This window comes from Strongylocentrotus purpuratus, unplaced genomic scaffold (genome assembly GCF_000002235.5).
Source record: "Strongylocentrotus purpuratus isolate Spur 01 unplaced genomic scaffold, Spur_5.0 spur5_scaffold_10, whole genome shotgun sequence".
Taxonomy (NCBI): Eukaryota; Metazoa; Echinodermata; class Echinoidea; order Camarodonta; family Strongylocentrotidae; genus Strongylocentrotus; species Strongylocentrotus purpuratus.
This window is the reverse complement of record NW_022145595.1, coordinates 26,335,230-26,352,595: the sequence shown is the minus strand read 5'-3', so window position 1 is coordinate 26,352,595 and position 17,366 is coordinate 26,335,230. Positions and strand designations below refer to the sequence as shown.

At 36.5% G+C, this 17,366-nt stretch overlaps 1 protein-coding gene across 4 annotated transcripts in view; it reads left to right on the top strand.

The window, feature by feature from the left end:
- Positions 1–17,366, top strand: part of LOC587138 (protein FAM13A) — a 75,337-nt gene that overhangs the window by 39,211 nt on the left and 18,760 nt on the right. For all 4 annotated transcript variants that reach the window (XM_030979909.1, XM_030979910.1, XM_030979911.1 and 1 more), the window contains 9 exons: positions 4,552–4,646; positions 5,725–5,832; positions 6,795–6,886; positions 8,314–8,374; positions 9,148–9,361; positions 10,399–10,521; positions 12,098–12,153; positions 12,711–13,267; positions 14,297–14,435. In XM_030979909.1, coding sequence (XP_030835769.1) covers positions 4,552–4,646; positions 5,725–5,832; positions 6,795–6,886; positions 8,314–8,374; positions 9,148–9,361; positions 10,399–10,521; positions 12,098–12,153; positions 12,711–13,267; positions 14,297–14,435 — 1,445 coding nt within the window. The remainder of the gene's footprint in view (positions 1–4,551; positions 4,647–5,724; positions 5,833–6,794; positions 6,887–8,313; positions 8,375–9,147; positions 9,362–10,398; positions 10,522–12,097; positions 12,154–12,710; positions 13,268–14,296; positions 14,436–17,366) is intronic.

The window sequence follows — 17,366 nt, the reverse complement described above, 5'->3', positions numbered from 1 at the left end:
TAAAGGGATAGTTGAGTTCTGTTTCAGAGGGCGCTACACAAATTTTTTTTGTGAGATAATGAAAAACTGACTGTCAAATTTGAAAGAACATACAATTTAAATGACAAAATCATCTTTGTGTGATCAAAATTGGTTCAGAGACAGCTGAAATATCCATAAATATAACGATTTCTAATACTTGTGTACCACCACAAATATTAGATAATTTGAACCAGCCGTTGAAATCTGTTGAAAAACAAAATAGCGCCTTTTACGTTGTATTCCAGCCAATGCCGATGTTGGCTTTTTTGTTGGCTTTTTTGTGTTGGTTATATTACGCACAATCAGCCAGCCCATGTGTTGTTATTTTTAATTAAATAATTAATTAATCGTCACCGTATTTTTTTGAAAGTGGAGCTGAATTGGTATGATCGTATTGGCTAAATTTAACACATTTTGGGGTCTGAAATTACCTTCATAGCAATTTTAGGTTCTAAAAGGGCACTATAAATGTCATAGATAAGAATAAGAGCAATAACCATGCACGTTGAAGGCATTTGCGGTCCGCAAACAGAACTCAACTATCCCTTTAAGTTTATCGAGGAGGGGTATTCTAAGGGTCCTTTGATGTTTGCCTTCCAAGAAAAGATTTGGGATCATGAATTTCAGTCTTTGGAACATAAATGTCCATTCATGTGTAGACTCTGCCAACCATTTTTATCTCCTATATTTAATTACATTTAGATGAATCATACCATATGTAATCAGGAAAATACTTGAAAGATATCAGCTTTATTGTTGAGGGAAATGAAAGTAGGTATGTCCTTACAAACTAAACATGATCTATGGTAAGGGTAAGGAGAATGAACAGAATAGCAGGAAATAGAACATGTTGTCAACCAGGAAATATGTTGAGGATTAAATCTACCTTTCATATGCTTCTCTTTCTTCCTTCCTTCCTTCCTTTCAAAACATATTTATAAGTTTCTTCCTGGGTTAATTAGATTTTATAACTCATCACTTCAAGCTTAAAGCTTATTTTGTGTTCTAAGGGCATTTCAAGAACTTGTACATGCATTATCTCAAGATTCTTTAATATTAAGATAGAAATCTTGCAAAACCTATGTTGAGGCCAAAGAATATTTTCTTAGCTCAAAGATATCGTTTTAATTATGAAATGTTTGTAATGTTAGAAAGTGAATTAAATGTCATTATTTAGGCTATGTTTATAAAGGAAACAGTAACTTGGGCTGAGAGAGATTGATAGCATATGGCTTCTACATGTATGTCAGTTACAGTCGCAGCTAACCTCCTACACGAGCTAATGATACTTTGAATTCTAGGAAGATACAAACATTTCAATGCTTGTCCTTGTCAGTGATATACGCTGAGCTCTACTTTATTAGAGGTTAGAGAAACTCTAGTACCATGGTCAATCGGTCATGTGCCTTCTTGATCTCTTTCTCTTGCCATTCCCTGACAAGACAATGTGCTAAATCAAACTGCGCGTGTTTCATAAAAAAAATATTTTTGTAATAATCAGATCATAAAGCAACAAAGTTTGATCATACATACATGTATGTAAGCCACCATGGTATTAGTGTCATCATTTTTTAGCTGCATGTATGAATTGTTAGTTTGTTTATTAGGTTAGTTACTTCATTTCTTCTCTTATTTTGTGTTCCTTTGTTTATGTGTTTTATGTTACATATTGTATATCTTGTTTTCTTAAAGGGTTGGCCTCTTACAAGGTCTGTTTCCTTGTTGGCCACTGCCTTCCTCACTTTTTATAATTCATCTTATTTATGGTCATACATTTGTCTGTTTATATGTATTTTTATCTGTTGATCTCTGGAGGAGAAATAACAAAAATGAAACTGAATTGGTCTTGACCTGTAGATCTCATAATATATAAAAAGCTTCATGAAATCTTGTAAAGATTACACAATGTGACCTTGTGAGTTGACCTCAAGCCTTATGGGGGTGATAAGAGGCTCAAGGAAATTATCACGTACATGTATGAAGGGGCTCTTTTTGACACGTAGGTGAGATAAGCTGTGTTTCCTTTATAATTGCTTTAGACAGACTTTTAGCCTACACCACGTAGGCCTACATACATATGTATTATCAAACTTTGCTGCTCTAAGATCTGATAAAAAGTATTCTCTTTCTCCTGTTTCCCCATTTTCTCATTTTCTACAAATTTCTACTATTTAAGTTATCCCCCTAAATGGCCCTTATGATACTCTCTAAAACATAACAATGAGAAAGAATATTAAATAATACAGTGAATATTAAATGATAACCACGTCATACATGTCTGTATGAAAGTGAAACAAATTTTATTATCATCTTTTACGATAACGGATGAGGCGTGAAAACTGAAAGTGTTGATTAATTGATAGTAGACTTTATTTATTATTTTAGTAGACACATGTTGACAAGTATGTACTGTAGTATGCTTCATGTTAAGTAGACAATTGTAATATAAAGTATGAATTAATAATCAACCAAAGAGTAAAGTGAAAGGGAAGACAAATGAATGATAAAGGAGAAAAGTATCAAAGATTTAGCGATAATGGATGTGAAACCATGAAGAAGTACAGAAGGAAGCCATGGAGAGAAGGAAGAAGGGAAAGACAAAAACTGAGAAAGAAGGACAAAGATTGAGAGAAAGAATTTTCAGTACAAACTTACAAATACTGCATGTTTTATAAACTAAAGATACATTTTAGGATGCATAGTCCTTTGGAGATTACCAGAAGAAGACTTTTGAAAGTAAAACTTTATTTACAATACATATAATAATTAAAACAGATAAAAAAATAACAGTGATGCACTTAATATAATAAGTGTTTGTGAATCATATACCAATAATCAACAACAAGTAGTACGTAATACATGAGAAAGTAACCATTAAACAATTCATAAAAAAACAATAATTTCGACGGTAGAAATTGAGAAAAAACATAAATTGTACTAAACACTGATTACAAATGATTACACATCCATAGAGTGTTTCAAAACGATTAAATTATGGGAATTCATAACTTCCAACTATGAGCTTCTTCTCAAGACAAACTTATCACAAACAACAATTAAATCAACCATGTGAGATCAATATCATCTGAAAGAAAGAGTACATTATTGTACGACCATATCTTATGAAATAACACCAAATTGTTTTGTAATTTGTGAAATTCATAATCAAGAATGACTCTGTTCTTGATTCTAAGTTTCCAAAAAGGAAGTGGATCAAGAAAACGAGAGGTACGATAAAGCCAATATAATGTGCTTTTAAGAATGACAATAAAAAAGTTGGATAGGCGCACGGCCTCAAGCCAGAAGAAGAAGAAGAAGAAAAAGAAGAAGGAGGAGGAAAAAAGAAGTATTCATGAGTGTGATATTTCAGTGCCACACAGAGAATGTTAGATTGTACAGTCATATTCCACTCCCATCTTGCATTGTGTAATCACTCAAATGATATCTATTATCTTTATTTCGATATGTGTCATCTTGAAGCTAGAAGGGGTGTTAACTCACAGCTCCAACACAGAATTAGCGCCCTTCTACATCATTCTAAATAGACAATATTGTTGTATTCTTTATCCATATTGAGTAATAGTCCTTGATCATACAAATACGGAGTAGGGAACAATTCCCCTTGGATCATACAACAATGTTGACTTGTCAAGACGACACTCAAGCCCTTTAAAACAAAGCATCATCAATCAATCTACCTAGAAACAATAGAATGTCATGGGGGTTATTTTGGGGATCACATAATTAAGCCATGTGGGTCTCAATATCCTGCCTCATGTATATTTATATATTCTCAAGCTACTCAATGGCATGCCAGGATGATTCCATGTTTTCACTATTCCTGATTCATATCTGCCTTTCCTCTTGTCTGAGGGATGTTACCATGGTAACTGGGATATCTTTTTTGGATAATGATCATATCTTGTATATTGCAAAGTTGATTGTATCATGGTCCTTCATGTGTAAAGCTCTTTCAAGGATACATGTTTATAAATATTAATTATAGTCAGAGGGATGGGGGAGGGGGAGGGGTATTGTCTCCTAGCAACTTACTTGATTAGAATGTTACACACAAACACTTCTATCCAGTGTTATGTGAATCTGTACCAATATCGTGAACAGACATGCTAAAGTTCTTCATCCCTTTTCATGGTTTATTTCTGCTGATGTTGCCTTATTATATAATCAATCGCTAAATAAAGTGAAATTCATGTTGCTCTATTTACACATAGACATGTAGGTTAGATTTGAATTTGTGACCATCAAAAAATATTTTATTTTAAAGAATATGTACTGTTATCTCTAACAGGTTTATGATAAGTAATTTTATCAATCTTTCACTTGGTAGTTCGTATGTTTGGAGCCAGAAGGGTGTTAACAAGGTTAATGCCCTTCTAGGTCTGAACAGACAGGTTTCTTTAATATTCATTCCAGAAAAGTTGTAACAGAAGATTCAAGCTCTATGTGAACTGTTTATACATGTGCAATGATTTAATCTTTGACCTCTGACCTCTGACCTTGGATTACCAGGCATTGCAGGAAGAAGTGGACCTGAACTCCAACTATTCTGAAGTCTCCAAAGAGGACTCATCATCTGGAAGCCCTCAGAATCATGGATATCTTAGGTGTGTAGCCATTCATTATCAAAGGAAGAAAATTATGTATTCATGTGGAAGGGGGGGGGGGGGGAATGTAAATAGCAAAAGTTTAAACATGAGTTTTGAGCTGAGATTTAAGAAGTGATAAAGTTGTCTCTGAAATCTCAAATTGTTTTGAACTCTTTGGTCCGAATTCCACTGTATACCTCAGCTTAAAACGGCCGAGACCTCCAGTTGAAGTTCTGTAGTATAGGTAAATTTTAACAAAAGCTATTTGAACCGATGTCTCATTTGCATTGCTACTGAATGCAAATGAGTCAGACCCATAGTGATTTCTGGTTAAAATTAGACTCGCCAGGGGCAGGTTTAAGGAGAGATTAACTCTCTATATAAAATAATTAAGTAGAACCCCAATACATTTTTTGTTTTTAAAGTATTTTTCATTTCCCCAAAGTATTTTGAAAGTTGATTTTGTTTCAATATTATAACATGTAAGGCCTTGTGTTCTCTTTCCTGTTTGTGTATAAGATTGTGTCTTCATGTATATTCAAGTCCTTCAAAAGACTAGCTGACTAAATGACTTCTCTTCTGACTGATTTTAGTTTCACGGCTGTATATGTACTGTGATTACTCTATTCAGATATCTTCTTATGGTATACCTCAATATGTCATGATGTTGTCTGGGAATAATGACCTGAAACTTGGAACTAATGTTTGCATGGTAAATGAACTTAATGAAGTATTTTAAAGCTAGCTAAAATAAAAAAACTGACATTTTGGATCCAGTGCATTAATCTGTATAGAGTTCTGATTTATATGCAGTTGTGATAGATTTTAATCATTCACAACTCTCTTTATACATGAAGGCAGAGCTTCACTACTTCAGAGGATAGTCAAGGTTCACTGTTAGAAAATAACATTTGTAGCTCATAATCACAATTTCAATATCACAATCATTACTAACATGATAATTCCAATCATGCGATCTATAGCAGCATCATGATTAGGAATTAGGTACATGTACCGAATAGGTAATCATGCCTATTGTGCATGCTGGTGAATTAAAATGATAATTTCATGAAATCTTTTTTTTTTCTTTGACCAGTATCCCTGATGGTGAATACGAGGAGAGGGCCTTTTCACCATTCACTCTGGACAGTGACCAAGGCACCAGTGCTGCTCCTTCACCTGTAACATCCTCTATTACATCAGAGTAAGATAACATCCCTGCTCACGGTAGTCTTTGTGATGATGATACAAGTTACAAGATATTTTATTTGGTCTTTGCAAACAAGTTACTTAGAAATTTGGTTTCCACTGGCGTTACAGTAATATTCATATTATTCATAATATACATAATTACAAGAAATAAATACATCACGTTTATAGAAATAGATAAAATAAGGAACATATACATGCCAAAGATAATGAAGCGACAAAAGCGGTCATTGATACTTCATGAGTTTCAGAATTAACGTTGATGATGAAGATGATGATGTTAATGGTGATGGTGGTCATGATTATGGTGATGGTGGTGGTGGTGGTGGTGGTGGTGATGATGGTAATGGCGTTGGTGATGAGTGGTGGTGGTGAGGGGGTGATAGTGGTGGTGGTGGCAGGCCTTAAATTTCAATATTTTTAGGGCAAGGCCACTTTTCTGTAGGGCACATTCCTATAGTACAGCACAAATAGGAAGAATTGGAAAGGGCACACAAAATCTCCAAGGCCAATGAGAGGGGCATTGAGGCCAATCAAAGGGGCATCCAAGGCCTGGCCTTGGATGGCCTTGGATTAATTTAAGCCCTGTGGTGGTGATGATGGTGATGGCGTTGGTGATGAGTGGTGGTGGTGAGGGGGTGATAGTGGTGGTGGTGGTGATGATGGTGATGGCGTTGGTGATGAGTGGTGGTGGTGAGGGGATGATAGTGGTGGTGGTTGTGATGATGGTAATGGCGTTGGTGATGAGTGGTGGTGGTGAGGGGGTGATAGTGGTGGTGGTGGTGATGATGGTGATGTTGATGATGTTGGTGGTGATGATAATGTTAACAATTATAATAATGATTGCAGAGGAAGTTGATGATGTTAATTGAAACAATAAAATAATAATGATAATGTGATTCCAATCCACCAATGTAAAGTAATACATTTCTTTTTTAAATTTTGCCTTTATTTTAGATTGGTAGAGAGGACGATACAGGAGAGTATATCTCAGCACTTATTTGGCGCTCGTGGCAGTCCCCGTCTTGACCTTAGCCCGAGACAAGAAAGTAAGTCGACTAGCAGATGAGTTACATTATTTCGAAAATATTCCAACATGATTAGCTCACTTTATGCCATGTATTCTACGCTTCACAAGAATGGTTACAGGAGGGGGAAAAAAAAAATAATATTTCTCCATCTAGGTCTACCACAGTCTATGATTGAAAGAATATTTCCTCCCCAAATCAGTCCATTTGTAGGTATTATTTGAAAATGACCCATTATTACCCTACTGTCGATCACAAGGTCCGCGGTTTGAGTCCCCCTGCGGCAGTAATGTCGTTTTGCAAGACATTGATCTACATTTGCCATACTCAACCCAGGTATTGTAAGTGGGTACCTGTCAGGAATTAATTCCTTGAAAAGCTAGAGCGCCTTAATGGCAGCCGTGCTACAGCAGAGATGCCAACCGTTACGGTTTCGCCGTATTTGTTACGGTTTTAATGCTCTTGTTACGGCGTTACGCTAAACAATCAAAAGGTTACGGGGAAACAATAAATAAAAGTACATTATAACGAATGCCGCCTTATCACCTAGCCTCCGTACACAGCGCTGCATGTCGCACGCATTTACTCAAAAGTTCACTGAATTTGACTACACTGGATAGGCACTTTCGCGCACATGGTCCATCCGCCGCCATCTTGTTTAATTCCGAAACAACACGGCCGCCGTCATTACTGTTTTGATACTAGTATACTACGTGCGGTCGTGCATTTTGGGGGGAGCATGGTGGTGGATGATTGTGCGCACGGCGCCCGCAATACCCATTCAAAGTATAGTAGCGAAGACTTCAGTGATTCAGCGGGCGCATTGCAAGTGAGGTGTACGGTGTGTTGTTGTTCATGAACGCCGGGCCTAGCGGCCTGGGCTTGTGTGTCTGTGGTACTGGTGAGTGTACGTGTGCGTGTGTAGGATATGAGTTCTGCCATTTGACTGTGGATTCGAATTTGCCGTTCGACGCTTGAACGAGGTGTTTTCTTCCTGAATATTATCATGGATTCACTCAAAAGAGCGAGTACCCGAGGAGGAGATCCTTTGACTGCAAACAGATTTTTAAAAACGTTTTTATGCACATCTTTATTTTGGACTTCAAAATGGTAGGTTCAAAATGCAGTAAGAGTGATTGGGTGTTTGTGTACGTTTTCCACAAAAATTATGCTGCGGTGTCTTGCGTTACGGAAAGACCTCCGTTTGTTACGGACAAATGTGGTAAATGTTACTGACAGCCATCCTATAGGGTTGGCATCTCTGCTAAAGCCAGGGTAATAGTCTACCCTCTGCGCCTCAGAATAGTTTACTAGATCGATGGCGCATAGCATATGCTGTAGAGTAGAATTATTATTATATTTACACCACTTACAGACTATGTAAACCTAAATCTGTTCCTTCAATTCCTGATAAGTTCTTCTCCTTCTTTTCTTTTCATGACATTTAGCTCCAGTAGCTATGCCAAGGAAGAAACATCAGAAAAAGAACCAAGATAGTTCTTCATTTAAGTAAGTTTCAAAATTGATCTCATTCTCATCACTTTGTGTATGTTACTGTGTTATTCTAAAGGCTTGCTCAGATATGGAGCAGTTAACTGCAGGGATTTTGTTATAACATGTAAATAAATGGCAGCTGTGAGCAACAAAGGTCCAACAGGTAGGTATTCACTAAGCTCTGTGTTTAATATGAGACACAGAAATGTGAAGCGTATTATAAGAACAAACCGCCGCTGTTCAGATACCACTTCCTGTCTGAGCAAGGCATTAATTACTGTGTGTCCTATTTGTCTAGCGTTTATACTTCAAAATTCATATCAAACTGTAAGAATTGACAATGTATATCATGAATACATGTTATGTCATTGCAGTACAGAGAGTGAATCCGGTCACGTCATGTAGGGTCATTCATTCTCTTGTTGAAATGCTGACCAAAGCTATAGCTTCATCTGCTTCTTCACACATTCCCATGAGTGCTTTATTGGTCAGTGGTCAAGAAAATGAAATTTTAATTGTATTTTTATTAGTAAAATCATTTTGAATATATCCTATCATTTTTCACCATACTTATGTAATCAAGCTGAAATATTGTGTCAATATAGCTCATATTTGTGAATAGTGCCTACATGTGTGACTTTTAAAGGTATTAAATGTTTTTGATGTGTGATTTCAGTATATGTATGTATATAGATGAATGTACAAGTACTTAAATCTATAATAGAATTAAAATCCACTTAACCTGAAGAGATTAATTTTGATGTTTGACTACATATATCGCGTTACAGTAGGAGAAGTAACTCAGAGTCTTCCTTAGAGCACCTAGTCAACTCATTCGCCGAGAGGGAAGGTATATCGGTCAAAAATAGGGCACAGCAGTTCTCCGACGACACCCTGGTATCAAGCAAGTCACATGATCAGAGTCATCCAGTCAGAAGGAAAGGCAGGCCAGCGTCTAAAGCCTTTGATATATTTGAATCTCAGGGCATCATCATTGGACAGGTAGATAGACACTCAAGCTTTTAAAACTTTTAATAAGTACTACTAAAGGGTATGGATTGTAGGACGCTTGGGGGGTGTTTCACAAAGATCCTAAGTTGAACTTGTCTCTAAGTTGGACTTAACAATTATGGAAAGCCTTTAGCATCTATGACAATATTTTGTAAAAGTTATTTTTGAAGGCATTGAATGTTGATTCAAATCATTCATATTTTCTATTATCAAGAAGGATTTCATGTTCTTGATGTGGAATTTATAAAAGTCTAAAATACTTGAATTTTTGCTTTTGAATATATATTATTTTAGGGCTACAAATGGCAGCCCATAATGTTTAAGCCAAATTTAGAGTCAAGTTTGCCTTAAGATCTTTGAGAAACACCCCCCAGGTCCATGTTAATTTCCTACACAAACCAAATTCTTAACTTCAACCCTGGTCCTAACACTATGCCTTTGATGAAATGAAGCTGTGAGCCATTGTCACAGGAGTTAGATTGCGATCTTATACTACAGTGAATTGTTTGGACATATAATAATGCACTCTTACTTGAAATTTATCTTTAAAAAACACACTTTTATGTGATGATAAAGGGTGCAGCGAAAGGAGGCAATATCATTCTAGTGTAAACATATTATGGTTAAAAAAAAGGAAAACTCTGTAAAGAAGTTGCTTACATGCACACAATGGTGCTTTCTTATGTATGTCTTTGAAACTTTCCAATTTGAATCATATGATAGCAGTTTTATGCAGTTTGGAAACATAGAAAATAGATCTTAATTACTTTGATGAGAGAGACAGGCACAGGGCCTACATGCATATGAAAATTCAATTTGTTTCAGCCTCTGGCTGCTATTTGAATGTATGTTTTTATCAATAAACCATATCAAATCAAATCAAATATAGGATAACGTAAAATGTAAGAATGGAAATATTTATACCCTATTATCAGCAATTCACATAACCAGAAGTCAATGCACTTCTCATGTGTGTGCAGTTGGACTGGAAATATTTATATTATATTATTTACGATTCCTCAAATCAGAGATTAGTGGATTCTTCTTCTGTGAGCGAAGGACTTTCCCGAGAGGGGACTTTGACCGACGTAACGCATGATGGAGAGTCAGAACTGGACAGTGTCAAACGCAACTCAGGCACATTAAACTCAGTGAGTACTCGCAAAAACTACTACATGTGCAAATAGTATTACAACTGCTGCTATCACTGCTACTTTTTTTCCTACCACTTCTACTACCACTACTAAATATACACTACTACCTTCTACCACCTCTGCCACTGCTGCTACTATTTCTTCTACTACTGCGATTTACTGCTACAGTTCCCATTAATGTACTACTGATGGTACTAATTCTGCTTCTACATTATATCCAACACTAATATTCCATGTATTATGAATAGCCAGTTCTTTTTGCGATGCATAACTTGTCCAATCCTGCCTCTACATGCCGTAGAATTAGAGCCTTATCTTACCCTCCAGCATGTGTCATTGTCTTGCGTTCTGTTGTTACAATGTTTGTTTATATCACCTACTCCTGTGTTCATAGCCCTGACAGCTGTCTATAAACACGTCTAGGTTTTCTAGGGCCTTTGTTACAGGGTAAATCCTTAAAGACCTTATCTGATGAAAATACAACTTTATATCAATGGAAAGCTGAATGAACATAGACTACAAATAAAAAAGAATAACTGTATTTTCCCTTTCCGCATTGCACAAAAGCAAATTAAAACCTAATTTTTGCTGCAGTTACGGTGACAACATAACATGTGGACCCAATTGGCTCATCTTTATACCTGAGGCGATGAGCCGTGCTTAATTAATGCAAAGTCATTGTGAATATGTGTAATCCACATAAAATGATTTCATCAAGGAGATAGCTAGTTTTTAGGTTGATGCTTCTGATTTTCAAAGCTTTAGATTTTGAGTTTTCAGAGAGCTGTTAATCCTCTGACAGACACACTAAATAGCATATAGTTGATATTATTGTAATCTATGGCTTATAATCTTTCTGTTGACGTATAATCCATCTCTTACATTTTTCAATTCTGACAGGGTCTCTACATGATACCCCTGTGTCAAAGTAGTCCTCTTTATTCTATTTATGTATCGTTAGTCATTTCTTATTATATTTGCTGCCCCTGTCCAATGATACGATAAGATATTAAAGATGTTCCATCTTTCGATGTAAACACTTGAGAGAACAAAACCCAATTGTTTTAAGAATTTGCTCCCAGCAAGGTTTCCCTTATGTAAAAGAATTATTGTTATCAATGAGATAACATTATTAACAAAGGTAACTGAGATAACACTTAGTATACAAATAATGAATGTTTGTGAGTTCAATAGTGCGAATATTTTGATGAGTTAAAAGATTAACGTTTTACTCAACAAGGTGCAACAATGAAAATATTTGCATTTGTTTTATATAACATAACCAAAAATGCACGCTCAATGACATAGTCATTTAATAGATTATCTATTGAATATCATGTGACCAACAATCCTCCAATGAAATAACATGGATCTTCTTAGATGTTATATAATATATAATAATAAATATAGTTTATTAAAAAAAAGAAATAATTAGCCCCCCCCCCCCCCTCTAAAAAAAAGGAGAGAGAGAGAGAGGATGAAATGGTGTTGAGTATGAATGAAAAGACTCATTGTAACTTTCATAATTTCCTTGATCTTACTCCTATGTTTAATGTTTTCTTTTCTTTTGCAGTTAACAGCAGGTAGAGTGGCACCTCCCAAGAGAAGATCTCCTACAAAGAAACATAGGTACAAATCTCAATCTTACTCTCATATCCTCCTAATAGATATTTATTTATTTTATTCATTTATTAAGTTTTATTTCAGTAGGGTAGTTCCATTCAAGCCAAAAAATAAATGTAATGGCCTGCTTTCCAAGGAACCCCTACATTATACAGGTACATAAAATAACATCACATTTAATACATAACAACACAAATTTAACACAGAACTACGTAAATATATAGTTTATAGTAAAAAGTATGATTATTTAAAAAAAAAATGGATGCTCTAAACGAATACATTACAAAATTATTATATAGTGAAATAACCTATAATAAATGCTAATAAGGAAGTCCCCCCCCCCCCTTTTTTTTTTTTTACTCAGGGTTCCCTCGGTATGAAAATATTTCTTCCTGGAGGCCCAGCAATCATATTGTTACCTGAAAATTTGACAAAATAAGCTCCATTGCCTTCAACTTTTGTTTGTTATAGAATTGTTTGTATTGAAAACATAGTGATGTTTTGGGAGTCTTTGGGACAGATGATAATCTTGTAATCTTTTCATGATTTGATTTGATTTACAGGAGTGCAAAGGGAGAGCATAGCCTTGATTCTCCGAACGGGAAAGAGAAGGCAGCCAAACGATCCAACAATTCTGATTTCAGGACACAGAATCACGATGTTTGGCTTAGACAAAATGGAGATGGACAGAGAAGTCCTTCTAATGGGGGGAGCAGGAATCCCAGAGAAGGGGGGCTATGGGGGGTACATAATAACATTGATACACCTCAGCATAGGGAACAACCGGTACCTCAACCAAGAACTAGAAGGGGCAAAGCGAAAGATGATGAGATGGATGAAGCAAGCAGGAGGAGAACGGAAGGTGTCTCCGAGGGTCATGGAGACAGGAGGAGAACAGAAGGAGATGAGAGACGGCATGATGGAGGAGAGGCGAGGAGAATGAACGAAAGAGGAGGAGACGGGAGGAGGAGAGATGAAGAGATGAGGGATGGTAGGATGGAGGATGAACTCAGAAGATTGAAAGGAGAGGATCGAAAGAATCCATCACCTAATTCTCTCAGAGGACAAGTGGTACCCCCTCTGGATTTGGCCGGTCTGCATGTTGATACTGATGGTCATGGTGAGTCGAAGAATAGACCTTAAAGGGATCGTTTAACAATGTTAAATCTGAGATGCACGGCTCTATGTGTTATCAGTGTCTGTGATATGGTGTAATATTGAAGCCCTAAGAAAATTGCGCTTCAAAATGATCAAGAAGTGCCTCAAAAAGGTAAAAATCTTTGAGTGATCGGTTTTACCATACTTGTTTTCCTCAATAGACTGTAGTGTTATGAAAACCGTTTCGAAAACGGTTTTCAAAATTAGTGATTCCAATCATAAATATCTTGATAATAAGACAGGCGATTGGCTAGTAAAAGTCATGGGGTGCCTGGCTGACCTAAAGGTTCATAATTATGATTGCAGCATAAGCTTAATCCAGGATTTTGTTTCAGAATCTGAGACAAAGTTACCGGATCCCTTTAAGAGAGCTGGCCCAACGTTTTTGCAGTAAGAATATGTCTTGAGAACATGTGCAAACATGTTGATTCATACTCATAACTAAGTATCCAAATAAACAATTTATTTCAATAAAATCCAAACGAAAGTTCCATTTGTTTAAAGAATAATTGCCTTGTTTCATATACAGCAGTATGACTGCAACAGTTTCCACGTCTTGATTGGCTAGTAGAATCTTAGACTGTCCAAGTAGGATTTGATTGTTGATACAATTTTTCAAGTCAGCAATTGTTACCATCTTCATGTTTATACAGTAGGCTTGCGGGTGCACCATGTGAGAGAGAGGGAGGATTGAGGAGTCCTGAAAAGGACTCTCGGTAATCTTTCTTGAGGGTGTGTAGTCCTGAAAAGGACCGTTGGTGTAGGCTTGAAAAAGACTGTTGGTTATCTTTCTTAGCTTAAACTTCTAAGGAGAACTTAGAACTTAGCGCCGATTGGAGAGGATGGGTGGCGGGAGTGGCTCAACGTTTCGAACAGGTTGACTATCCGTCATCGTCATCGTATATGTACATCACCATGCAAGCCGATATTTACAAGCAGCATCTTCATGTTTCATCTTCATATCTTGTTTCATGTTTGCTTAATTTTTCAGAAGCTGTATTAGCATGGCAAAGTCAGCAAGCAGCCCCAAAGAGTGGAGGAGGAGGAGGAGGAGAAGGAGAAGGACAGAGTGGAATGGAAGGAGGTCCCCAGACATTATCTAGGCTTGAGAAGCTTCAAACCATAACCAGGTTTGTTTATATTTAGCTTCAACACAACTTTTTTAACTCCTGTAAAACACAATTTTTGTAGTACACCTTTTCTAACAAGATGAGTTGCTGTGTCATTTATTTCCAACCATCCCATATTGTTATTCTGTCTCTTATTTGTCTCTGCTTCGAGGTGCCTGTGGCATTATTGGCATATGTAGGCATGTTTATACACTCGCTAGTTATGAAGGCTTCTCTCAACTCTACTCTTTGATAGCATTAATATATGTAGAGAGTGTAGGATCGATAGATCATATCTCTCCACTCTAGATTTGGAAATTCAGATTTTACCATATTACTAATTTTCGTCTTGTCAAAGCTTTTTATCCTCAAGTCTTTTAATCTTTTTGTTGTTGACACGGGAAGAAGAATAGGTTCTAGATTTTTCTTTCCATTTTTCCCCCCAATTCCTGTATTATTATTCAATGGTTTTCTTTGCTCTGTATCTCTGAAGATATTTAATCAGTAGATTTGTATTAGCATGGTTTTATTGCAGTGTCATATTTACCCACAGAATAGCCTTTATTCCGCATATTTTCATCTGTACTCCTTTGGAATACATTTTCATTTTGATTGAGTCCTGGTTAAGTGAAACTTGTAGAAACAGCATCCTACTTGTTGCATTAGTGAAATAATTAAGATGAACCTTACATGCATTCTAGCCCAGTCAAACCAACGAGACCGACCCCAGACCGAACAAGAAATCACAATGCCTCTAATGGTCAAGAAGGGGTCAGTTTGGAATCGGTATGGAGTTGGTTTGGCCGTCTGACTAGACCCATCCTATAGGCCTACTGTCAAATTAATCAATACCTTCAAATCAGATATCCCTCTTATTTTCAAACCTGTTTTGTGCAATTTCCAACATCTTTTAGTTGCATGCATTCATTAATTCCCTCATAGATGTGTTCCTGTTTTCCCTCGCCTTCTCTCTGTCTATCCTTTTTTTAATCAAGTAATATGTTTTTCTATCCTGTTCTATTCATGTACCGTTACCATGTACCGTTACCATGTACCGTTACCCCGTACCATAAACTTGATAGCTGATTAAAATTAAAATGCAGTGTAATTAATCTTACCCTTGAAACATTGATTATTTTGAATCCAGACAAATACATTGTACATGTAGTGAGGGAGAAAGTTACCTCAAACTGCATTGTACCTGTAGATACAAGATATTTATGAATCCCCTTATCACAAGTATCGGCTGGGGACTGGGAGGGAGCTAGAAGTATTCATGTACAGTTTTGGTTGCAAAAAGGAAATTGGAAAGAAGCATGTAAAACATTGTCTGGTGTTGTTCTCATTGTATGACAATTTGTATGTGCAAGATCATTTGGTATGCTATAGTAGTATAGTATGGTATTTATTCATCAACATATCGCAGCCAATGGCTGAATTGCATGCATGATTTACAGAGATTTTATTTTAAAAATATTTTAAAAAAAACATCATATTTACAGTTCGTTATTTAACAATAATTCAAAGACAAGAACCTCAATTAAACTCATAAAGGGAAGACAGAAATAAAGCAAATATGGAGCGGGGAGATAAGGAAAGAAGAAAAGGAATGTTGAGGGAGAGGGAGTGGAGAGAGAAGGGGAGAAGAGAAGGGAGTGTGAGGGAGAGAGAGATTTCTGGTGAGTTGTAGTGAAAATATCTGCAAGGAATGCTAGATAAGGGCTATACACTCCCCGTCACTGACCCTTCAACCCTGATGGCTCTCCCTCCCCACATCGCTCTCAGCGTTTCAGCAGATACACAATCCCCTATGGTTTTACACCTGTGTAGTGCAGGTTGCTAGACTTTACATCCCAGGATGGTATTTGAATCATTTTGTTTGTCTCATTTGTGTATTATCTCCCTTGAAGAGGAAAAGCTTCACAGCAGCTCAGTATTGCTAGTATCCTCCTATTTGTTATTTAAAATCAAAGAAATCTAACAAATAGTTTTTAAGGGCTTACCAAAGCTGTGCCTGACCTTAAATCTATATTACATACAAATCAATGTCCTATCCAGCTCTCAGAGGACTTAGGAATTTGCACCCTATTCCTATACATGAATGTTATCTTACACGCACATATCTTTTAAAGAGCCACTCTAACCAAAACGGGCTAAAAAATGGAGGAAAAAAAGACATGTAGAATAATTTTTGACGGAGATACCAAACATGACAATGATTTTTCTTAGAAATCATCAATAATTCTGGAATCTAACTTTAAAAATGATGACTCAGAACGCTCAGGAAAAAAAAGCCCAGTTTCGGAGCTGTATTGCACAAAAGCATATGACGTCACTGCAGGAGCCTCTCCGGTGAAAAGGAGGGCGATTTAGGTATCAAAATGTCTTTAAAAAGGCAAACTATGATATTAATTGGAAAAAAAGACATTCATCCGAAAAATAATATGGACTTGATAATCCCAGTATGTTTCTGGCAATTTCGTCATTCCTAATGTAAGATCCTTAGTTGTAGGACAAATCGGACATTCCCGCAATGACGTCAAATGCGTCATCAAGTCACGTGGCCGTATTACCTTTTTTCGAGGGGCGTAGCCCAGCAAGCGTGAGACCTGTGAAAAATGGATGGTTATTATCATTTTTTGTCAATTTAGAGATATTCTGACAAATCAGAGGCTAGAATATTAATAAGTAGAGGTGTATTCATGTTTTGAAAGGCTATGTTAGTAGGGTTGGAGTGGCCCTTTAAGTTTTCCTAGAGTTATAGATCTATTTTCATTGTTCACAGAGAGCTACAATTTCAGTATTTGTTACCATCACAAAGCAAGACCTGATGGTATTTTTGACCATACAGATATACTAATCACAAAGATGGGCTACATGTACATGCAGCCTAGGCCTAGTCTGCAAGCACAGACACTAATTTGACACTTTTTGTTACGCAGAGCGACTAAC